We start from the raw sequence: 24644 nt of genomic DNA, 5'->3' as shown, positions 1-24644 counted from the left end.
AGGGATGCCTAACATGTGCCCTCCAGATGTTTTGGTCTACAACTCCCCTCTTCTCTCACCATTGGCTATGCTGGCTAGGGCTGATGGGGTCTGAAGGCCAAAACATTTGGAGGACAATCAGTTGCCCAACCCTGATATAAATGAGAAATTAGTTTCCTATAATGTCTGAACTTGCAGTCTCTTATTGTTTCCCGCCACCATATTGCTCTGTAATTTTCCCCTAGCAGGAATCTGGTAACGTACCACAATATTTCACTTAATGAAGACTCAGTGGCAGTAAAACAAGGAGGCAGAATTTCAGGCTTGGGGAGCCCCCAACCCCGTCCTCAACCACTGATAATTTATTTTTCATTTTTTATTTATTGCACTTATATACCGCTTCCATAGCCAGGGCTCTCTGGGCGGTTTACATTTGGTTTTCCCCCAGTGTAGTTCTCTCCCCCCGCCCTTTCCTAAAAGGATGAAGTGCCTCTCCTGAGACTGGCAGTCAGAGTGTTAAGCTAAAAGAGGCTGGTATTTTTTGGGACCCATCTCTTTTACTTTTGGCTCATACTCACCACTGAAATACAGTCCCTGAGAGCTTCAGAATTAAATTCAGCCCTCGGGCTGAAAGAGGCTCAACACCTCTGCAATATAGGGATGAATGGAACCTCTTCTCCCCCTGAGAATTTAGATAAAAGTACAGTTTAGATAGAAATACAATATACCTCACTATAGTAGGAACTGTGACCAGGTGACCCACATGCCTGTTCAGTCTGCTGTCCAGATGCTAATGGTTGATCATAGAATCATAGAACAGTAGAGTTGGAAGGGGCCTAAAAGGCCATCGAGTCCAACCCGCTGCTCAATGCAAGAATCCACCCTACAGCATACTTGACAGATGGTTGTCCAGCTGCCACTTGAATGCCTCTAGTGTGGGAGAGCCCACAACCTCCCTAAGTAACTGGTTCCATTGTCGTACTGCTCATCACCTAGTAATTGATGAGGAATTACTAGGCCCCTTCTGCTCTCTCTTCTTACAGGGCTTTATCTTTAATCTGGACTTTGATTAGACAACCTTTCAAATAGAAGACACCTTCAAATAAGCATTGACCTCCATAAAATATGACATCTGGCCGCCCTAGTTGTCTCAGAAGCGGTGTTTTTAGTAGCCTCATAGCAGCAAGATATTTGGAAATCGTGGCTGCTCTTCTTCCTTCACCGCTGTAGTAGGGAAAACTGCTCTTGTTGAGCTTCTCCCATGTCATGTGGAGTTTTAGTAATTGGGACTTTTTTTGAGTTCTGGAGTTGTTAGAAATTCAGTCCTGTACTTTTAAGGGTCACCTCTTTGTTTTATGGCATTACAAACTGAACACCCTGCAAAGATGAGGTCTTTTCAGCTGAGCCTGGGGTGGGAGTTGGGGAATAAGACATAAGCTCAGAAACATTGTACAGAAGTGCTAACTCTTCTACCTTGGGACAAGATTAATGAGGCTAGTCTGCCTGGCAATCCTGCAGTTTACATGGTAATAGAAAACAGACTTCCTTGAAGGGAGAAAATATATTGCTGAACGAGCAGGGAATGTTTATCAGCCTCTGTAAATTGCAGGAGAGACAACACAAAATGATGTCAGTGGCAAATTGTGCAGGAAATTTATTTATCTTAGTTTAGTCCCTTCTGTTCTATCCTGCTCTGGCTGTGTCAGGAGTGGCTAGAGAGCAGCACACCCATAATCACATGTTCCATAGTCAGAACAAACTTTTTAAAATGTAGGGTAAAAGTTTATAATGAATCCTATGGATTCCAACCAAAGGAATATACCTATTAAAAACTTTCCCAGTACTCATGTAAATGCAGAGTACATATTTTCCTGAAAATGGCATCTTAAGAAGAGACATGCTACATCAGACCAAAGGTTCATCCAGTCCAAGTGTCAACCAGGGACCCACAAGCAGGTCATGGTGCAACAGCACCCTCCTGCCCATGTTCCCCAGCAACTGGTGTATATAGGCCTATTGCTCCTGATATTGGAGGTAGCACATAGCCATCAGGACTAGTAGCCATTGATAGCTTTCTCCTCCAGGAATTTATCCAACCCACTTTTAAATCCATCCAAATTGGCACCATATCTGGTGGTAGTGAATTCTGTAGTTTCACTATACACTGTGTGAAGAAGTACTTCCTTTTATCTATACTGAATCTCCCACCAATCAGCTTCTTGGGATGACCCCAGGTTCTAATATTATGGGAGAGGGAGAAAAGTGTCTCCCTACCCACGTTCTCTATACCATGCATAATTTTGTACACCTCTATCATGTCTCCCCTTAGCCTCCTTTTTTCCAAGCTGAACTATCCCAGCTTTTGTAACCTTCCCTCCTAGGGGAGATGCTTGAGCCCCTTGATCCATCATGGTTGGTTCTCCACCCTTAAGTTGTTTTGCAACAGAAAAACAGCATTTTGGAATATTTGTCATTGTACAGGTGAGGCTCATGAACGGTACAGTCAAGACAGCATTGTATGTTTAAAACAGTACCCTAGAACAGGGGGCCCCTTGGACCATTGGGCACATTTGGGAATTTGAGAAATTGCTGTGGTTACCATCACAAAATACCTAATCAGTTGATTGCCAGTTTGACATCTACCTGTTGCATATGTGGATCTTAGGTTACATCTTATTCACCAAAATCTCTTGTTTTGTGTCTACTGGATACAGCAACATCTTTTTATTCAGCTAATTGCTGGTAGCGCAATACAGCTAATGTTTCTTTTAAATGTATGTTTTGACAATGTCCAATAGTAGTTTTTTTTTAATTTTATTTACTGTAGAGAAATTGGTCGGTTCTTCTCTGGCAACCTCACGGGCTCCAGAAATCAAGGTTGGGTGAGACCTCGTCAACAAACTAGAAGGCGACCCATACTTGGTTTCAGGAGCAGTGAGGATTTTCATCTCTGGATAAAATTGCTTTCAACGTTGCATTCTCAGTCTCTCAAATGTCTCTGAGAGAAGTTCTGGGTTACCATAGTTCCGTTTAGTTTTCCTGGTTTGATCTCTCCTCTTTCCCACTTCCATAGCTAAGCACTCTTTAGCAGCGTACCTGGTTATATAGCAGCAGCCATCAAGTTAGGAATATATTTAAGATTAGGGCAAGGTGTTAAATGTTAATTAGCAAATGCACAATTCCAGGCAGCATCTGCTAACGTGCCCTTATCAAAAATTAATGAGTGTCACATGTGCAAATCAACTCAAAATTAGCTGTCACAGCCGAGCACTTCAATTTTTCACACTTTTTCTGTTTGGTAGGATCAAGATGCTATATTTGTTTTGTAACTACATTACTTGTTATGGGTAGGAACGTAAGAAGAGCAATTGGGACATCAGCTGCTGTAGGTTCCACCACTGCTGGGCTGTTAGATGGAAGGACTCCTCAGGTTAGATCCTGCTTCAGCCAGAGCCCCTGTATGTCCCCTTCCTTATGGTCTTTGCAAGGGAAGGAGAAAACTGTACCACTTCCTTCTTTCTGAGTTGCAGCTGCTGGGAGCATGAACTGCTATACAGGGTTTGCTAAACAGTTTGGAAAATGAGGAAATGGAGTAATCTCTGACTAGAAGACACAGTGGCCATTTAGATTGCAGTCCTAAACACACTGGGGGCCTTGCTAGACGAGGCTTTAGACCGGTGTGAGCCCTGGGCTCACCCCTGTGTGTCCAGATGACGCACAGGGTATCCCGGGCTCAGGCAGGGGTGAACCCTCCCTGGGCCTGGGGTAACCAGCACCACTTCAGGCCCGTTTTTTCCTGCGGTCATGGGCTGAGCCCGAGACCACAGGAGTGTAGCCAGGTCCGCCGCTTTTCCCGGCTACCAGATTTACTCCTGAGTAGCTAGGAAAAGCAGGCTACGGTGGGGACATGGGGGGGGTAGGAAACGGAGGCTGGGGACATCAGGGGGAATTGCGGGCTGGGGACATCTGGCGGGAGATCGGACATTGCGGGCGGTGGATGGGCGTGGGATTGGACATTGTGGGCGATGGATGGGCAGGGGATTGGACATCGTGGGTGGGGGGCAGGCGGGGGATCGGACATCGTGGGCGGGGGGCAGGCGAGGGAAGGGGAATGGGGCCGGGGGGAGATCGCAGATGGGGGGGAAGGAGAACGGGGCCAGGGGGGGAGATCGCGGATGGGGGGAAGGGGAATTAAAAAACAACAACCCTACTTACCTTTCCTGGCTCCTGCGCTGCTGCTGCCACTTTAGAAATAAAAAAATTGCAGCCGCGACAGCTCTCCTCCAGAGCTCATCGAGCCGCGTGTGAAAAAGGGTGAGATCTCGCGTTATTCATAACACAAGGTCTCCCCTCCTCTCCCCCGGATTTTCCACCAGGTCTAGCAAGGCCCTGGGATTTTTTTCCTTTCTGTGTTCTAGCCACATGAAGCAGGGAGGGTACAATGTAAACTCTGTTAATGCTGGCAGGTAAAGGCATAAGACTCCCCTCCCCAAGTATAGTATTTGTGATAAAGCACCCCTCCAACACACGCACACACACACACTGTGCCTAATTAACTGAAGTCAAACTGGATAGCTGCATTGGGACATCTGCACTGTGCCTTCCTAGAAAGTAAGCCCATTTGAAGACTTGGATTTACTTGCAAGTAAACATGCATAGGATTTCACATTTCATGTAGCTAAGGCAAAAGAACAGCAACGAGATCCCAATGTTTAGAGCAGTAATAGATGTCTATGTTTTTGGAGTTTGGGAAGAAAAATAGAAATAGGGCAGATCTAGAACTTCAAATGAAGTATAATTTCCGAAAGCCTTCTGCAAATGACATTGATTCATTGCAATCTAGCTCACTTGCTGAGAGCCTCCTCCATTCATCTGTCATTCCAATTATCTCTTGACCTCCCCAAAGTCTTTGACAAATGGGAAATAATTTTCTCTGGCTGCATTAATGACTTTGGTAAAAAGTTACATTTTTCTATGATTTATAATTCTACGTGTGGGAGGGGTTTCTCCTTTTGAGTGTACGTATACTTCGGAAATTAATCAGTAGCTTACAGGTAATAGAAGGGACCATGAGAGCAGGCAATGAAAATAACTAACTGCAAAAATATGTTTTATATGTCAAACTGAAGAAAGAGCCTGAGAAATAAGCTCTTTAGGGGCAGCTTTCTGCACCAACTCATTCAGTGCCTGAGTATTATGGTCTGAGTACCCCTGCCCATCCCTTGCTCCGTACCAAGATGGGTGATTGTTTTTGCAAGTTGTTTGTAGCATGCAGGAAGTTTGCAGTATTCAACATATGCAACCCTTCTGGATATGCAGTAACATTCAGTTTGCGTAGTTTCCCGAAGATAATTACACACGAGGCAACTATTGGATTCACAGTGATGAGATCCAGGATGCATGATTGGTATTTTTTTATTAATTCAGCTCTCAAAGTAATTTGTATAGGTTAGGAGGCTGGCAAGCATCCTTTGATTGCTTTCTGCAAGATTTCAGTTTAAATCCTTCAAGATGACAGAATATGGTGCTGAGTGGAGAATTCAGACAGCCTGAAGTTTTTTCCCCAAGTTTACAATTGGGGGGGAAAAGTCACAAAAATATAATTTTACATGCTAACAATAACTTCTTCCATGTGATTAGTGTGTGTATCTGTGTGTGTTGGGTGGCGTGTTAGATGCTGCTGGCCCAGTCTGCCATCATCCATGTATTGACACGGAGTGACTGCATCCAGTGAGCTTATGTGTGAGCTCACTTGGGTTTATATCCAGAGTTTGCGTCAAGGGTAAGCATGGTTGGGCACTTGTTCAGAGCCCACACCCCAGCAGGGGCCCACTGATAAGAGCCCCCTGGAGTTGTTTCTCCTCTTCACCCTGAGAAGGAGGAGCAATTGATGCCACTGTGTACTTGCTCGTTGTTTTTCTGCCTGTCAAGCAAGCAATTGATAGTAATGATGAAAAAGTGGCTGAGTTAGTGGCAATGGCAGTGAGAATGCAGATTCACTGAGGGAGGGGGCCTCCCATGGGCCTTCAAAAACCTGGAGCCAGCACTGGTTGTATGCAGTTTAGAGTGTACCCATTGCAATGAATAATAGGTTCGAACCTTGGATATTCGAATCTGAGGCTTGGAGGCCATTTTGTGGCAGATCTGCCATTTTAGGAGGGGATCCACCATTTTCCTGTACAGCTCTAGGCCACAGCTTACAGCTCCCAGCATGCAATGCCTGGGAGAGCTGGACTTACAGGGGCCCAGGAGCAGAAGGTTGATGTATCCTCGCCGTGTGTGATTGCTAGCTTCCCCACTGCCATTGCCAGCTTCCTCTCGTGAGATTGTGTCCTCTTGTGAGATTGCCAGCATCTTCCCGTGAGATCACCAGCTTGAAGTGGTGATCTTGCAAGAGGACATGATCTCGCGAGAAGAAGCCAGCAGTGGCAGCGGGGCAGCTGGCGATTGCGCTGAGGATCAAGTGATCGTGTGCAGCGAGGACACATCTGCCCTTTGCTCCTGGTGTCATGTTCCTCCCAAGCCCTCCCATTGAAATACTTTCAATGGGAGGCAAATGATGAGGCTTGCTAAGTAATCTACAAAGTCTTTATTAAGCAATAAACATCTCTTGAATAGAGTCTACCTCTTTGAAACTATGCCCTAAGCAATTACTATGCAAACTAAGCAAAACAATTGTTCGTTCAAGAAGAGAGAGAGGGTTACTTCTCAAATGCCTGTAACTTCAAGGCGCCTGGTGCGGTGGTAGTTTCTGGCGCAATCTCTCCGACTTTCTCACAGCCCCTTTACACGTTGAGCGTTTTAGCTTCTGGCGGATTCTACCATCAGTTAGTGTTTCAGAATGCTCACTCCCGGAAGCTCCCCGTTTCCCTCTGAAGGTGTAGGATTTGGCCTTGAGGAGATAAGCTCTGGAGTGGGCTGATTCCCAGCTGAGGAATCTCCCATGAGAGCTTGCTTCCCCACTGGTACAGCCTGGCTGGTGTCTGGCGCTGCGTCTTCTAGTTCTAATTCTGATTCTGATTAATTACCTGAAACCCCTTCTCCCGAAACAGGAGCAATAGAGTTAGACATGACACCTGGGCCCCAGTAAGTCCAGCCCTCCCAGGCACTACGTGCTGGGGGCTATAGGCTGTATCAGGGTCTAGGGCTGTGCAGGAAAATGCTGGATCCCATCCTAAAATGGTGGATCTGTAACAAAATGGCTTCCGAGACTTGGATTCAAATATCTGAGGTTCAAGCCTTGCACACCCCTAATGAATAAAACTCAGACTAACATTAGATAGAGCCATGTACATTCTTGAAGCCAATAGTCAATGTGTTTAATGCATGAAGGGGGCTAATGAAAACATCACAAATAATATCCAAGTGAGTAATCTGTTACCATCTCATGAAATCCAGATTAAAATGGAACACTTAAATCTTGTCCACAATATGTGTTATCGTTATACCCACTCTCCAAGGGCAAGCCATTTCCTGATGTTTTAAAATGGGTCTTTGCAATGCTATTAACTTCACAGGTTTCCAGTGTTCCTGCATCTTACTGAACCACTCACATCTTCTTTGGACTTTTATTAGATTTCCAATATCAAGAATAAAGTATTTTGGCAATTGCTAATGCATAGAGAAAGGCTCTTGATGTTTCTTAGAGCAGATAGATCTTGCATTGTTCCGCAGCCACACAACAGGGATCTGATGGGAAGCTGTCCCTTGAATATCTCATTAATGGAGCTGGTAACTATTCTTGAGGCTCCCTCTCCCCCACCCACCACCCACCCTGGCTGGTTCACATATGGAGAAAAAAACCTTTTACTATTTGGCAGCATCACATTTGCCCATCACCTGTTTTCTAGTGATGGAAAACACCTTCCATATGCCATTGAGTGGCCATTCCGCTTCCTGAGAACCTCTGTTTTCTTAACATTCTTTTTTTAAAAGGGGGCGAAAAGCATGTTTCTAGCCCTTATGGCTGAAGAGATATGTTTAAAGAGATCTTAGGAGCCAGAGACGGAGCTGTAAAGCCTTTCCAGTGGTTTGAAAGCATCGAGTTTTAATTCCTTGCAGAACTCCTTGCCCCTCTTCCTGACAAACAGAATAAATTCAACCAAATATCCTGATTCTTAAGCAGCTTGCAAGATTCAAGTTGTCTTGGTGCAGGATGAAAAAAGAACCACACACATTAGTGCAGATTACACACAGCCTCCAACGATAGCATTGCTGCAGCAATTTAGGAGGTGGAGGGTTTTAGAATAGAAGGCTGAATAGATTGCGGGAGGAAGCCAAAGAGGGGACTAGAAGGCATAGCAACAGCAGTGCAAGCAAGCAGCACAAAGGGTGACTGAATAATTACCTTTTAATTGGTAAAGCTGCTGTAATGTCTACATTGGGCCAACACAACTTGGTCCCAAGGTATGGTCCCAAGGCAGTTGATGTTAGCAACCTCGTTGAAGCTAAGCGGGTCTGGGTTTGGTCAGTGCCTGGATGGGAAATTACTGTATATGCTCCACCACAAGCTCTGTGGAAGAAGACAGGATAAAATGAAATAAATAAGCCCATGTTTGACCAAGTCAAATGTAGCCCACTGGCCGACATAGTGGCCCAACTGGGACTCCCTCCAGATGTTTTGGTCTACAGGTCCCATGATCCCTCACCATTGGCTATGCTGGTTAGGACTATGGGGAGTTGTTGGCCAAAACATCTGGAGGGCCATAACTTGCCCCCCTCCGCATGTTCTTGCTGCTAGCCTGGGACTGTTACAGATAAGAGGAAAAACGGATATCAAATATCACTCAGGGTGGTAAGACACAAGTTATGTGGAATGTTTTGATCTATGCCACTATCCAGGTACTTTAAAGTGCAGTTATCACTTGAAACTGCCTTATATTGCATCATAATGTTTGTTCATATTGCCCGCTCTGACTGACAGCAGGATCTTGAGCAGAGGCCTTTCCGTCACCTGCTTCCTGAGCTACCATTTTGACATATGAAGTTGTTTTCATCAGCCATTACATGATCACTTACCATTTGCTGCTTATCACATCTGACATCGTTATCATGACTTCACTATACTGAAGGTGTGAGGTCCACTTGAGTTATATAAAAACCTTGGGTAATATCCAATGTTAGTCCTAGTTAGAGTAGACCCATTGAGTCCCATTCTTTTCAACAGGTCTCCTCTATGTAGAATTACCTTTGGATACTACTCGAATAAATAGCATTATCTTGAAATGTAAAACATATGATAATATTGCCCCACTATGCTTATATAGATGTTTTATATGAGTGACACTGTCCTGTATCTAAGGGCACTTGTGCTGTAAACATTTCAAACAACTAAAACTCTTCTGTTGTCATTGCAGGACACAGCATCAAAGAGAAATGACACTTTACTAGTGCTGTGGTGGAAAATCCAAAGGGAGAGATGCAAAATTCTGTTTGTCAATGGGTGTAAATGAATTCGCTATGGCTGTACATTAATATTAGATGTCTGATGCATAGCCAGCTTGCAAAGTCGAATCCACACCAGGGTGTGAAAGCTTGGTATTACTATTGGCTCCTCTTGGCCCTGGTGCAAATCGTTTTTTATCAGCTGAGCCAGACTTGGAAATTAAGCGGCCTTTCATTTCTGCTTATGATCACCTTTGACTTCTGACAAGCGTGAAGACATGAGATTGCATACTATTATGGATGCAACTTGCAGGCTATTGAGCTGTTTCCCCCTATTGTCCAGAACTAGGACACCTGGTTTATCTATGGTATATGCAACAATAAATTCTGCACTAAATAGTACTTGTTTTATGAAAAAAAATAGGTGATAGTTTAGCACTATGATTCTGTTGCACTGTTTAATGTTAATAAATAATTGGTAAAGGATGTAACGGATTGTAATGGATCTTGACTTGATTTGATTTTTGAACCCTTAGGTTTATACATTTGTTATGCATCAATTAGTAATTTCATTTTTCAAATATTTCAAAACACTATCCAACATTGCACATAGGAGTATTTATTTAATATGGTATTCTATTAGGAACAGTGTGACACAAAGTGGGAGTTACATTTCTTTGGAGTGTTTTATCAGAAAAGGTAAAGCTGAATCTCTTATTCCCCCCACCCTCGCCCCACCTCTGCCAGTATAGCTGCCATACATTTTCAAAGATGCAATATCGGGGGAAATACAACAGGTGAAAAAAAATCCTTTCATGGGTAGTGATGTAAACTTGCTTTATCTGTTGAATTTCTGACTACCATGCAGCTCTGCCAGGAAAAGGGCTGACAATCCTACCTGTGGTTGCTCCAAAACCCAGTCCCAGTCCTAATCTCTGTTTACCTTCTCTGCTTGGCATACCACAGCTATTACATTTCAAAGCTTTTCTTTTAAAAAGTGTCTTTAAAAATACAATCTCATGAACTGGACATGTACTCCGTTGTCATTGAGCTAAGAAACAGAACCCTTTCTTGCTGCTGGTGCAAAAATTCAGCTGGGAGGGTTAGGCTTTTTTCCTCGTAAAGGGAACTTCTCTTTTGAAAACCTCACAAATGAGAAATAATTCAAACCCACCCCCCACTTCGTATTTTTGATACTATCTGTCCTTCATGTAAATGGCCAAACAGGAATATTTTGCTTAACCACTCTTGATTCCAGTCTCACCCCTTTGGCTACAGGTTGATGAGAAAGCTTCCGAAACCTAATTAGGCTATTGAAATATCAGGGAAAAATAGCTTTCCCTTGAGTCGGTCTCTTAAGTTTTAAATAGATAAGGAACTAATTATCTCTCCTATGTGTTGTTTTGTCCTTGAAGGGAAAGAGCTCCCATCGAAAAACCTAGGACAAGATGCAGTCTTAATAGCTGCAGCGTTCTGTCTCCGTTAGTTCTTCCAGAACATCTTCTTAAATAAACTAATTGGGATACATACTTCCCTTTAAAAATGATGTGATGTCTGTGTGATTCCATTGTTGTTTATTCCAACCACATTGTGTGGTTTATAGCTCAGTCCTAAGAATCGTTGTCAACTATTTGTTTTCTAGAGTGATGTCATGATCTGTAATTGTGCCGGTCTTTCTTCTTGCAATACTTTATCCATTCCAGTCAGCATAAGAATATAAGAAGAGCCATGCTGAATCATACCAAGGATCCATCCTGTCCATCAGGACACATCCTATGTGACAAATTGTATCTACATCCTTTGTTGTATGACTTCAATAACTTTGATTTACATCAAACTTTACATTACAACATTGTAGTTAACCATTCCTTTTCACTTAGCCCTGCATTTGAAATTGACATTGGAAGGGCTTACAGATCTAGCAAAAGAGAAACCCATCTTTAGGTGGACTTAACCTGTGTGTAGTGCGATCCTAAGCATGCTTTCTCACAAGCATGTCCCACTTCGTGCAGTGGGACTTCCTTCCTTGTAATTATTATAAATGCAAACCTAGCCTTTTAAAAGTAGCTCACTCTTATGTTTCTTGTGTTCCAATTATTCCCTGGGTCCGGTAAAACCCCCGTTTTTAACAAGGAAAAAGGCCAGGCTAGTGTGTTTCTAAATGAATACTGGGACAGGAAAGTTAAGGAACCTTGCTGGGAGTGATGGAGGAAAGTGGCAGGGTGCCAGATTTTATAATCTAGTACTAGCTGTTTTTCTTCTTTGTACCATCTGCCACTTAATCAGGAAATTCAGGCAGCAAGCCGCAGGCTTCCCTCTTGCTCAAGATGCACTATGTTATCTCTTTCTGCTGCACTTGGAATTCCACCAGGCTACAGCCAAAATTCCAGATTTCATGCTTTCATATAGGAAGTGGGAGCAGGGAGATTTATTTATCGCTTGCTTGTTTGCTTGCATTTAGGATGGTAGGTTCTATCTTACCCACTCTTGAATGAATGTCATGGCATTCTAGAAGCAGCTATGAACACATCTTGAATATGTTGTGTATTGAAAAAGCTGAAAGGAACCCAAAAGATCACATGGCTTCCACCACCCCCTCTTTCAAAATCCAAAGTAGAGTTGTTAAGAAGCTGAACAAGTGTTCTGACAATCCTCAGACTGTAAATTCTGTGTGTGTGTGTGTGTGTGTGTGTGTGTGTGTGTGTGTGTGTGGTGGTGGGAATCTGCATTCTTGATCCACCAGGTTCTTTCAAGTTGCAGTCAAAATGCTACTCTTGACCTGCTGGATCGTCTTAGGAACCTCCCAAGTTCAGGGTTTTTTTGAAAAAAAAATTGAAGTTGGCAACATGAGTGTAATGAAAAATCAAGCATTTCATCACATTCATGCCACCTGGAAACTCATATTCTCAATTATCTTATCCCTTTTTGGATTATATCATGCCAGTATCAGTAAACAAGGTGCCAAATTAAAGGGATAATCTAGATAGATTTTTATGATGATGATTTAAATTTTCCGAGGCCTTTTAAATCTTTGTTGTATCTCTTATGTTATTTTAACTTGTTTTATTGAGTGAGTCGTCCTGGGAACCATATGTTACAGGGTGGCAGATAAACACCATTTATAAATTAAAAAATAGCTCAAGCAAGTCAAGATACATGCCACAGGGAAATGGGTGATGCCATAGTCGCTATTTGACCTGCCTGAAGAAGATGATGATGATTTCATACCTGCCTCTCCCTCTGGATTGAGGTTTCATGTCCAAATGTTTCTTTATCAATGATAAACAAAAAAATAGCCTATAATTAAAACAGGCGCAACACAATAAAATCAATTCAAAATACATAATAAGAAATACAATACTGGTGATAATAAAACATAGAACAGTCTTCCTGAATAGGCTGCCCTCCAGATGTGTTTGGGGGATGCTGGGATTTATAGCCCAACACATTTGACAGGCATCAGGTTGGAGAAGGCTGACATAGAAGATTCTCCTCTGCAAAAAACGAAGAAGCAAAAAAAGATCCAGTCAAAACTATAACCATCAGTATTCTAATTTGTACTGAATGAGAACCAAACTGACTGTTGTACTAGCTGGACCCTTGGTCTGATGCAGCATGGTTCTTCTTATGTTCTTATGTTTCACTCAACATCTGAACTAGGCTTGGTGAACCTCCCTGGGTGTGGGTGGGTGTGGCATTCCACAAAGATGGCACCACTATCAGAGAGGCTCTTCTCCAGGAAGATGTCCCCTGGGCTTTTCTCAACAATGTCACTCAGAGCATGGCTTTCCCAAACCAAACAGAACTATTAATTTGACTCTAAACATGAAGCAAAAATTACCCTCCCAGTATGAACCTGCTTATGCGAAACTCTAATAACAGGGCATACCATATCACTTTAAATCCTGTCTTTCGGTATTCAGAATATTTCAGCTTTTTTTTATATAATTCCATTAATAATATAAAAGAAATTTGCACCCAACTGAGAAGAGTAATTGCATGCTGAGGAAGTCATTCTTAATACAGAAAAGCTTATACAGTGACTGTACTCAGCTCTGATTTTTGCTACCTTTTATAGAGCATATCTTTAGCAAAAAGGTTGCCTCCATATATTCCTATGTAGATGTTGGTAATAGGAAGTATTATTGTTGAGGGTTTTTTTCTACAAAAATGGAAGACATCTGCAAAACTACTACATTGATGTCCAGTTTCAGAAAACTGTATTTCTAGTCTTGCGTTCTTTTGGTGTGGGGGGAGAGCATCTTCACCGCATCATCTGAGGAACATCAAGATCATTGGTGGTGGGTGTTTGGAGTATACTAGAGTGTCTATATGTCTATAAATTCAGCCAACCAGCTCCAATACGGTGCCCTCCAGATGTTTTGTACTACATAGTCAATGGTCAGGGATGATGGGAGTTGTAGTCCAAAACATCTGGAGGGCAGCAGTTTGGGCAAGGCTGCATTAAGCATTCTGTGATGCTGCAACTGTGACATCTTCTGCCCCATTTCTTTTTCAGTCCTCTTACCCCACTCTATTGCTATGGCCAGTGGGATTCTAATTTTCCTGATTGCAGTCAGTGGAGAAGCAGATGGAGCTAGATGAATGATGGAGGACAGGGGCAGGGGAGGTATGGCAGCTGCAGGCTTGCTTCGTACATTAAAAAGCATTTTAAAAAGTAGTATATTAGTCCAATCAGTACATTAAAAAACATTAGGAATGGGTGGACAGTGTTCGAGATCACTAGGAATCTCTGGACATTGCCTCATCATTCGTCTCGTGCCAGTGCCTGTCCTTGTTTGAGATCACTGCTTTCTCCATGCAAAAAATTGCTCAAATCAAGCAATCGAATGTGAATTTCCACAAATTTGCACAACTTTCTTCAGTAGATTAAAGTGAAGCTGATTCAATCTACATGGAAATTTCTGCAAATTAGGACTTTTGCGCAAGATCAAACTGGGAAAGTTGTGTGAATCCAACACGAACACATATCTAGCAATTTGTGAACATTTTTGGTGGACACGTATTTGCAATGACGTTTGGGTTTTCAAACAGAGTATGCGTGCACGTTTTGCGAGCAAAACCGAAATTCTCATACTTTTTATTTTTATTTATTTATTACATATCTCTCTCACATTTTCTCCTCCAAGGAACCCAAAACGGCATTCATAATCCTCCTCTCTATTTTATTTCCACAACTACATCCCTGTGAGGTAGGTTGGGCAGAGAGCCTGTGACTGGCCCAAAGTCACCCAGTGAGCTTCCATGGCTGAGTGGGGACTAGAACTGGGATCTGACTCCCAAATGAACACTTTAGCCACTACACCATGCTGGTTCTCATTCCTAAAAAACATTAAGATCATAGGCAATGTCTCTAAGCAAGAATTTGTGGGCTTGAGTGGATAAGGAATGTAGTTCCTCCAGAGTATTAATTTATTAATTTATTACATTTTTATACCACCCAATAGCTGAAGCTCTCTGGGTGGTTTTGCAGAAGTGACAGAGAAGTCAGGGCTGGAGGAATAGAATTACTATAGCAGGAGCTATAATAACCTCCCCTACCCAGTAGTCCATTGTAACTTGAAAGCCCCTCCAGAGAAAATGATAGTGGGTTGGAATTGAAACCTTTTAGAAAGTTCGGACTAAAGGCATGTGGGAGGGAGGGGGAGGATTGTGGAGTTAACCTGCTTCTGCGATCCTCTCCCAGCGCCTAGACAGCCGCATGACGTCCCAGAAGAGAAGAGGGACATCACAGCCACCATTTCTTTTCAGAAGAGCTGTGCGCGGGCGAAAAAGATACGTTTTTTAAAAAAAACACCTGCCCAACCCCCTTGCTATCTCTGGGATGGTGAAATTACTGCCCCACCCCCACATTTCCAGTGCTGCACTTACTCGTGAGGAGGTGAGATCGCGCACCACACCTCCCACGATCTTTGGGATAGTCCCAGGACCGTGGGGAAAATCGGGATAAGTGGGCAACCAAATTCCAAAAGATTGAAATGCCTCTCCTAAAGCTTTGTTCCTGGCAGGAAGAGCTTTAAATTAAAATATCCTCATATTTTGCCCCCACTCCTGCTTTCCACTGAAATGCAGCCCCCGAGTGCTTCAATGAAATGGAATTCTGCCCCAGGGCTGAAAGAGATTCAGCACCCTGGATGGGTAGATAGATAAATTTTAACATTTCTAATCTACTTTTCATCATCTGTGGTACTCAAAGTAGGTAATTAGTTAGCTAGAAAAAAAGCTCATAAAGAATATAGCCTAATTTTTCAGTACTGTATCAAATATCTTTCAGTGGGCCTGTTCAGATGACATTCTAAGGCTCCTAACCCTTTTGCAGCAAATGGTTAGTACTGTATGTTTAAACTCTGATTATGTAGCCACCATGGTTAGGAATGGTTCACATGACACGCAAAGCCATAGTGTTTAGCTCAAAATGCTTAACCATCATGGTTTAGAGTTTTGTCTGAGCAGGGTCAATGTTTTGCTCAAAATGCTTAACCACCATGGCTTAGCGTGCTGTCCGAACAATGTTACTATTAGTTATCTCTTCCAAGCTCACCCCAGGAGACCATCTTGAAGGGAAATTATGTCCAAATACAGCCCTAAAATAAGCATGAGGTACAGGCTGAATGTGTCTTGTGTTCATCTGTGAAATGTTATGCCTTCTATATCTGGATGAAGCAAAGGTGAGGGGAGAGGGAGTTCTCCAGCCTCGCCCCTGTCCCTCGTTGCAGATGCCACCTTCCGTGGAGACACTCCATGCAAACCAGAACACTGATTTTCCAGCATTTTGACTAGTGTAGAGAGCCTCCACAGATACACGAAGCTCTCCTCTTCAGACTGTCACCCTCTATGAATAAAGAGTGACAAATGAATTGTGAGAGAAGGACAAGGCTGGCACCACACTGCCTATGACATTTTTTGGCCTGAGGTGAAGAGCAAGATGGCACCCCCTCCCATTCCATTTAAAAAAGCCTTTCATTGATAAAGACTGAACAAATTTGTTCTATACTGACAAGGGGTCACCACACCTAGGCAGCAGGGTAGCATAGGTGCCATGTGGCACACACTTCTGTCCTCTTGCTGCCACCTGTCAACATTTATTTATTTATTTATTGCATTTCTGTACCACCCAATAGCTGAAGCTCTCTGGGTGGTTTACAAAATTAAGACAATTTAAGTATAAAACAACAGTATAAGTTGCCTCAGGCAACCACCTCACTTTGACTAATGGTAGGGCCGGCCCTCTCCTCACACATATAGAATGCCTAAATCTATGTCTTTTGCACTAGGTTCTAGTTAATGGATCTTAAGGTTCTAGGAAAACCCTGGTTTAAGTTATGTAGTTTCTAAAATGCATTTAGGATTGCTGTGATGATGTGTCTGACTTTTATGAGGACAAGGACAGCCATATCAGTAGATACTGTTTAATTTGTTGATACATAGATACAATTTCTAATTAAGAGGTGGTGGTGTGTTGTTTGACTTCACTAAATCATACAGCAACTAGAGGATTAGTTCTGCTATTAACCACCGTACTTGTATAAATTGGACTTCTGAATGAAATTGTTGATCTGGATCCTTATCACTTTGGCTTTAGACAAAGCTTTGGAATCAAAATTGTTCTAATTCCCTTGGTGAATGGCCTGTGCTATGAAATACGAAATTTCCAGAGCCTCCATTGTGGCGTATAATGGAGGCTCTGAATGAGGGCGATTGACTGCTGAGTGTTCATTGGACCTTGCAGGCACTCGGAGTGCGAGTCTGCGAATGCACCACAGGCGTCCGACTGAGTCCAGGAGGGGGCAGATGCAGGAGAGTCTGTTGAACTCCTGGGCTCAGTCGGCTGCAACATCCCTAAAACCATTGCATATCCTACAAATTGATGGTTTGTGTCTGTCCACGTGAAAGTGCTTCCATAAGTTTTAATCACAGTTTGATTGGCTTCATTGCTTGAGGGATTTGACTGAAAATTTGAGACACAGTTTAAAACGGTGACATTTAAAATGCCCCTGGAACTTTTTTTTAAATAGAATGTGCACCGTAAAAGGCAGCCATTTAAAACTGATGATCCTACACAACTAGAGACGTGAAGACCCAGAAAAAAACCGGGAAAATTCAGAAAAAACCCAGGTTTTTCCTGTTTTTCCCCAAAGCCTTTTTTGTTTGTTTTTCCGAAAAATTGAAAAAAAACGAAGAAAAACCAGATTACGGGATGTTTTATTTTAGCATGATGAATAAAATGTTTAAGACAAGGTGTTCAGATATTTACTTCTCCAAATGATTTCCAAAAACTGTACAGTATCAGATTATTACGATTTCTGTACACCAAGTCCTAGGTTTCAAACTGAGACTACAACTTTCAAATGCAAGAGCAAGATGCATTTCTGCCTCTAGGGGGCAATGCCACTGAAGCAGAGACTGAAACTAATACTGATAGCTCAGAAACTAATACTGATAGCTCAGAAAATGAGTCTGATTAAATTTCATGCATATTCATTGGATCTTGGTCCTCCCCCCTTTTTTCCCTCAGTTCTTTTTATGGGAATGGGGGCGTTATGTCTTGACACTGGAGGACTAGCAGAGACATAAATAATTTCCTTTGTTACTAATGTTGGTGGTTTCTTCTGTTGTTTTTTTTTAAATTGTTTTTTGGCTGCTCCTCATAAATTGGCAGAACCAAAGAGGTTCCTTACACAGTTCAGGTGTTCCTAACAGTTCAGGAGCTTGTAGCTCCATTTGTTACCCACCCACCCCCCCAAAAAAAAGTTTTTAAAAAAAGGAAATTAAATTTGTAATAATTGTTTGAATACCCTTGTACTTTTAATATACCAAATGTAATAATTTTATGCCAAACCAACATGGACATGATTACATTTTATGTTCCTAAAGTAACAAAGTGACTTTCAATCTATAAAAAGTGCTAATATTGCATTATTTCAATTTTTTTGAAAGTTTCCATTTCACCCTGAAACCCCCCGGAAAGAAACCGGGTTTTTTCCCATGGCTTCTAAATTTCCGAAAATTTTACATTTCTATAACACAACAGGCCTGTTCAGATATAATGCTACTTTGGTGTTACAAAAATGAGACTTGGGCTTGTATACCAGTTGCTGGGATCCCTGAGCAGGAGGGTGTTACAGCACATCTTGGCTCGTGGACTTCTCATTGGGGCACCTGGTTTGCCACTGTGTGAACAGAAAGCTGTACTTGATAGGTCTTTGGTGTGATCCAGCAGGGCTCTCCTTATGCTCCCCTCCCCTTTTTGCCCTTCCCTGCACACAAGGAGAAGTGATGACAAGCTTGTACTTTTGGTTATAGCAGGTACCCTCTATATCCAAATTTAGGAAATGGGGGTTTATTCTAACTGTGTTGAATTAACAATCCAGGGTCTGAAACCATTGTTTGATTTTTCTTTGCTTGAACTAACAGCTGTTAGAATAAACCACAGTTTCCCAAGTTCAGATTTAACAGGATATACCAAGGATATTTAACAGGATATTTCCCAAGTTCAGATTTAACAGTTATTCAAAGTGAAAGTGGAAGCTTTTGATCTCCCCTCTGAAGTGAAGGTCTAAGAGCGGGGAGGGAAGAATGGGTGAGCCAAAGGTTTGCCATAGCATGTCATCAACACTAAACTATGGTTTACTGTTACGGCTGAATTGGGCCAGAGTGCCTATTTAATTTGAAATATGTTGGCGCATGTATACTTCCTCTTTTGTCTGAAGAGATACAGTGTAAAGTTGTGTATTATCAGTAATACCAAATTTTGCCACACATTGGGGCTTCTCTAAAGGCATGGCCACTTGTGAGCAATATGGCGGATGCGTTGTTTCTGATGATGGGGAACTGTTAACCTTTGAACATACATAATGTATTTCTGAGCAATGTCATTCCACAGATGCAGGAACTATAAAAAGCCAATTGTCTCAAAAACTGAGACAATTCTTATTAGAACTCATGTTTCCCTGTTTCTATAGAAAAGAAGATAGATGAGGGAAAAGATGTGCTATTTGGGGACCATTTCTCACATTGTGGTGAGCAATGCCTGTGTCAAAAAGGTGCAAGGCAATAATGTGAGAAGTTTGCATAGCTGATTTGGCAAGAGGAACTGAGGAGCAGTATCAGAGATTGGAAACTTTGCTCAGAATTGACTGTGATTCTCAGGGCAATTTTTTTTTTTACTTCTCTTCAGACTTCTGTGACTTTAAAACATGATTCAGGAAGAAGCGTTGACAAACATTTTGTCCTTTTGGGTGTGATTGCATCTTGCAACAACCTGTCCATCAATCTTGCATCAACCTGTCCATCCAATGAGATAATCATCTGGAGTCTTTCTCCATGTCCCTTCACCATTTAAAGTCAAGGAGGTGGTGACCGGAGACAGAGCCTTTTAATAGGAATGAGAAAACCAGGGATGCTTGAGCGTGCCGAAATTTGCCAAACTTTGGGCATGGCTAGATGGGGCGATATTCCGGGGATTGCCCCAGGATCATCCCTGTGCATCCACATGACGCACACGGGATCCCGGGAGCAGGGAGGGATGATCCCTCCCTTGCCCTGGGATATCACCCTATAGTTTTATTCTAATTTTTCCGCGGTCTTGGGATGATTCCGAGACCACGGAATATGTGAGCGGGCGTCGCAGTTTTGTCCTGGCTCCTCACGAGAAACCATGAGGACCCAGGACCCGGGCATGGAGCTCCTCAGGAGCTCTGTGCCCATCGGGGCGGGGGGGGGGGGGAGCAGAAGGGGTGTTTTTAAAAAAACACCTTACCAAAAAAACCCCACAACAACCACCTTACCGTTTTCTTAGGAGCGCGCTCCTGCTCTCTTTTCCTAATAAAAAACAAAATGGCGGCCATGACGTCCTCTTCCTCCTGGGACATCATGTGCCACATGTAGATGAAAATGTTAAAAAGTATGTATTTCAAAAAGTCTGCATTTTTTTTTTAAAATGCACAGTTCAAATTGTGCATTTCTTAATGTGTAAAAATCTGACTGCTTTTTGGCATTATACATTTATCTTTCCAAAGTTTAAAATGTTCTTCATTTTTTAAGAGTTAATCAAAATAAGCAAAGTTTAATTATCTTATGATTGCGTTCGTTATTGGAGCGAATCATTCTTAATAGTTGTAGTCTCAATCTTCTAGCCAAATCTGCTATCATGTGTTGGAATAGCAGTAGAGGAGTCAATTGCCACCACTTGAAACTATTGTGGGCTTTGTTTATGGGCTATTACACTGAGAATGTGGATGCTTTAGCAGAGCTTATTCCACACCAATGGTTTGTTACAGGCCCAGTGAGCTATGACATTCACCAAAGTCGGCTTATTATGGTTCACAGAATAAATTAGCCCCACGAGTGTGGTCGCTGAAACAGAGGCCAAGTTAACAATATATAGCAGGTTCTTTTTTTAAAAAAAAAATCCCTGGGATGGTGAGATTTCTAAGTATGCAGTCATACAATTATTTCTGCAACCTGCTTTTTTCTATCAGAAACATCTCTTCGAAATGAAAAGGTGGCTAAGGGGGTTATGAATCTATTTTTTGTTTGTTTTTTGGGTGGGGGAATCAGAAAACACTAATTGTGATATTCTGGGGCACGTCTACACCAGCCTTTCCCCCCAGAATCGTCCCTAGATTGTCCCTGTGCATCCAAATGACGCACAGGGGATCCCAGGGACAACCAGGGATGACCCCTCCATTTTCGCAGGATAACTGGTTGCCCAGTTATCTCAATTTTCCCTGCGATCCTGGGACCATCCCAAGGTCCATGAGAGGTGTAGTACCCACTCCCAGCTTCTCCCTTCCTCCTCACAACTAGCGGGGCTCTTAAAATGAGCACGAAGCTGCATTGGGGCAGTCTGTTGCCATCGGGGGTGGGTGGGTCCATTCTAGGGGAAAAAATGGCAGCCATTCTAGGAAAAAAAATGGCAGCCACAATGTCCCTCTTCCCTTCCAGGATGTTGCACAGCCATCAAGATGCTGGGGGAGGATCACGGAAGCAGGTAAGTCCGCGATCCTCCTGCCTCCCTCTCTCTACACCCTTAGTGTAGACATATCCCTGGTTTGAGATCCTGGTTTGTGAATAAGCCATGGCTTGCAAAAACTGCAGTTTGTCACTTCCCATCTATTCGGCACTAGTTAGGCCTCATCTTGAGTACTGCAGCCAGTTCTGGGCACCACACTTCAAGAAGGATGCAGACAGGACAATGAGGATGATCAGGGAAACAAAGCCCTATGAGGAGAGATAGGAAGAACTGGGTATGTTTAGCTTGTAGAAGAAAAGATTGGGTGGGGGGTGGGGAGAGACATGATAGCACTCTTCAAATATCTGAAAGGTTGTCACACAGAGGAGGGCCAGGATCTCTTCTCGATCATCCCAGAGTGCAGGATACAGAATAATGGGCTCAAGAAGCCATTACTACTCTAATAGTCAAAAACTTCCTGACTATTAGAGCAGTATTATAGTGGAACCAATTACCTAGGGAGGTTGTGGTCTCTCCCATACTAAAGGCATTCAAGAGGCAGCTGGACAACCATCTGTCAGGGATGCTTTAACATGGATTCCTGTATTGAGAAGAGGATTGGAATCAATGGCCTTATAGGCTCCTTCCAACTCTACTATTCTATGATTCTATGACTTTCAGGTAAAAGAGAAAACTATGATTTGTTGTAAACTGCAAAGAGAAACTTTTCTCATACATGTAAAGTGGGGGGGCGGGCGGGGAGCGATTGTGATCCCAGGGTTCACCACAGCTTGTGCACATAATGGCATACCATGGTTTGTTGTTACATCTATATTGGGTCAATGTACTTACTTCTCAAATTATGCATATAGACGTTGACTTTCTCTTTCTATCTCACGGCAAAACACTGTTTTGCCTAGTAGCTACTAGACCTTGCTTCTGGAAAGTTCTGGGCAAATGCAGTGCAGTTTTATATGTATCCATGCAAAAATAAGTAGCATTGAGTTCAGTGGGTGTTACTTCCAGGTAAGAGTGTATAGGATTGCAGGCTTTGTTTCAAAGTAAATTATTTTGCTTAGTGTCCTTATATGCATAGAGAGAGACCCAGAATTTCAAAAATGTCCCCCTTTTCTCTAATCAGATATAATTACCCCAAACCAGATTTCAGTGGAAAGCATAGCAGAATTCTCATCCAGTTTTAATCAAGGCCTGCTCTTAGTTAAATATGAGATGTGCAGCCTGATCCTATGCATATTTACTTGGAAGTAGATCCTACTCTGGGACTCCACAGGCTCTTCCATAGTATATTTGCTAAAATAAATAATAATTGTATTAACTGCAAAATGGGATTATTGATTTAAATTGGATTTGGAACCTTCTAGGTGGTTTAAATCATGATTTAAGTCACTGATCTAAACTACTTTCATTTAAATTAGTTCATCCTGGCATGCAGCCTATCATCGAGCTATAGGTGAGACCAGAGATGCTTGAAAATTGTGTAAGAATGTCACTGGAGCTGGGTCCCAGATCTATTCTGGCTTGAAAAGCTGGAACCAGTGAGAATATCTGTCGTTATTTTTTTCTTATCTGTGCAGAATGTTGTAGACATTGGAACTAGAAATTATGAAATTAAATAGATTTACTATTTCTTCTCAAATCTTTGCTGTGGAATAGTTTTCTAAAGTGTCTACCTTGAATGCAAAAAGTTGGAAAATTTATTTCCAGATGTTACTCTTGTACACACAAGTATAGAGACATCCCATTTATTTTTTTCAAATGCCTCCAGTGCCAGACAAAATGGCTTGAAAGTCTGGGTAAAATTGAATTTTTGTAAGATCTAACTTAATAAATTTATATGCCAGAAATTGATTGAGCCCCTGATAGGCCACCTGGTGGATTATGGCTGGTTTGGTGGATCACAAGTTGTGTGAAGAACAGAGCAGAGAAGTTTAATGGCAGTTTAATGTGGCTAGAATGCTGGACTAGGATTGCAGAGAACTGGGATCCATTCCCTGTTTAGCCCACTAGGTCTCCTTAGACCATTCATTCATTCATTCATTCATTCTCTCTCTCTCTCTCTCTCTCTCTCTCTCTCTCTCTCTCTCTCTCTCTCTCACTCTCGTATTGTGATGGTCTCCCATATCCCTTTCATACTTGGCTTGTTAGCCACCCTGAGAGTACTTATGCTGAAGGGTAGAATAAACATTGCATTTTCTAAAAAAACCAAAAACAACTACCAACAGAAAATGATGTTCAAGATACATTTTTTTGGTTTAATGTTCACAAAAATGCTTCTCCCCGCAGATGTAAATGAGTGTGCCATTGAGAATGGAGGCTGTGAGGACCAATGCTGCAACACATTTGGGAGCTACTACTGCAAATGCCCTGATGGCCAGAAACTGGGGGAAGACGGGACATCATGTGAAGGTAACAATCTTTGCATTGACCTTGTTCGTGTAAGAGAACAACCCATGAGTTCTCATGCACAAAGGGGAGAGAGCAGATGCACTGACTTTAGTGTGCCCACCACTTTTACTCAGCAACACACAAGTGGCTCCTCCATTGATTGCTTAGCGTATCTGGGTTGTTTAGGGGTTAAATAACGCAGTGGTTAACCAGGGTTTGTTGTTAAGTTAACTGCCCAGCGCTCCAGGTTCAGAGGACACACTAAGCAAGCTGTTGAAGAGCTGATCATGGGTTGCTAAGTAAAAGTGGAAGTGGTGGGTGTGCTATCCAACAGCCTGAATTATTTAACCCATGGGCTGTCATGTCATGCGAACCAGCCCTGTGTCTTTTTCTTGATCAGTTACATAACTACACTTAGTGAATGAAAAGAAAAGTTTTGCTTTTGGAAATCAAATGAAAGATAAGGAAGCAAACAGTTGCGTTAGGAATGTGGATATGTGTGGATTGTAAAGCTGCAGTCATAAGGATATATATGAGAATAGGGTAAATATAAAAGATATCTATGGGGATAGTTTGAATGGGTTCTGCTGTCTTGCACTGTAAGGGATTTGTATTGAGCAGTGCCTAGTAAATTTTAGCCCCTTCTAAAATAAAATAAGGTGGTAACAGCTGTCCTATTCAAAAGTTGGAGTGTCTCTCATCAGTTTTAAAATTGGATACAATACAGATAATAAGGACCTGATAACGCTTGAGAGAGAGTAACGCTTGAATCTTGAATGTCACGTGGGAAAACTTGACCACATAATTGCTTCCACACAGACTCCACAGCTTAACATTGCCACAGTGGCATGGGATATCGCTGCTGGGTTGTGTTTTGGTCATCGTTTTTTTTTTCTTTATT

General features: G+C 42.4%; 1 protein-coding gene across 4 annotated transcripts in view; it reads left to right on the top strand.

Moving 5' to 3' along the window:
- Positions 1-24644, top strand: part of MEGF6 (multiple EGF like domains 6) — a 256048-nt gene that overhangs the window by 94141 nt on the left and 137263 nt on the right. For all 4 annotated transcript variants that reach the window (XM_063132003.1, XM_063132004.1, XM_063132002.1 and 1 more), the window contains exon 5: positions 23642-23764. In XM_063132003.1, the coding sequence (XP_062988073.1) occupies positions 23642-23764 (123 nt within the window). The remainder of the gene's footprint in view (positions 1-23641; positions 23765-24644) is intronic.

Source organism: Elgaria multicarinata, chromosome 8 (genome assembly GCF_023053635.1).
Source record: "Elgaria multicarinata webbii isolate HBS135686 ecotype San Diego chromosome 8, rElgMul1.1.pri, whole genome shotgun sequence".
NCBI classification, from domain to species: Eukaryota; Metazoa; Chordata; class Lepidosauria; order Squamata; family Anguidae; genus Elgaria; species Elgaria multicarinata.
This window is presented reverse-complemented; position numbering and strand designations above follow the sequence as displayed.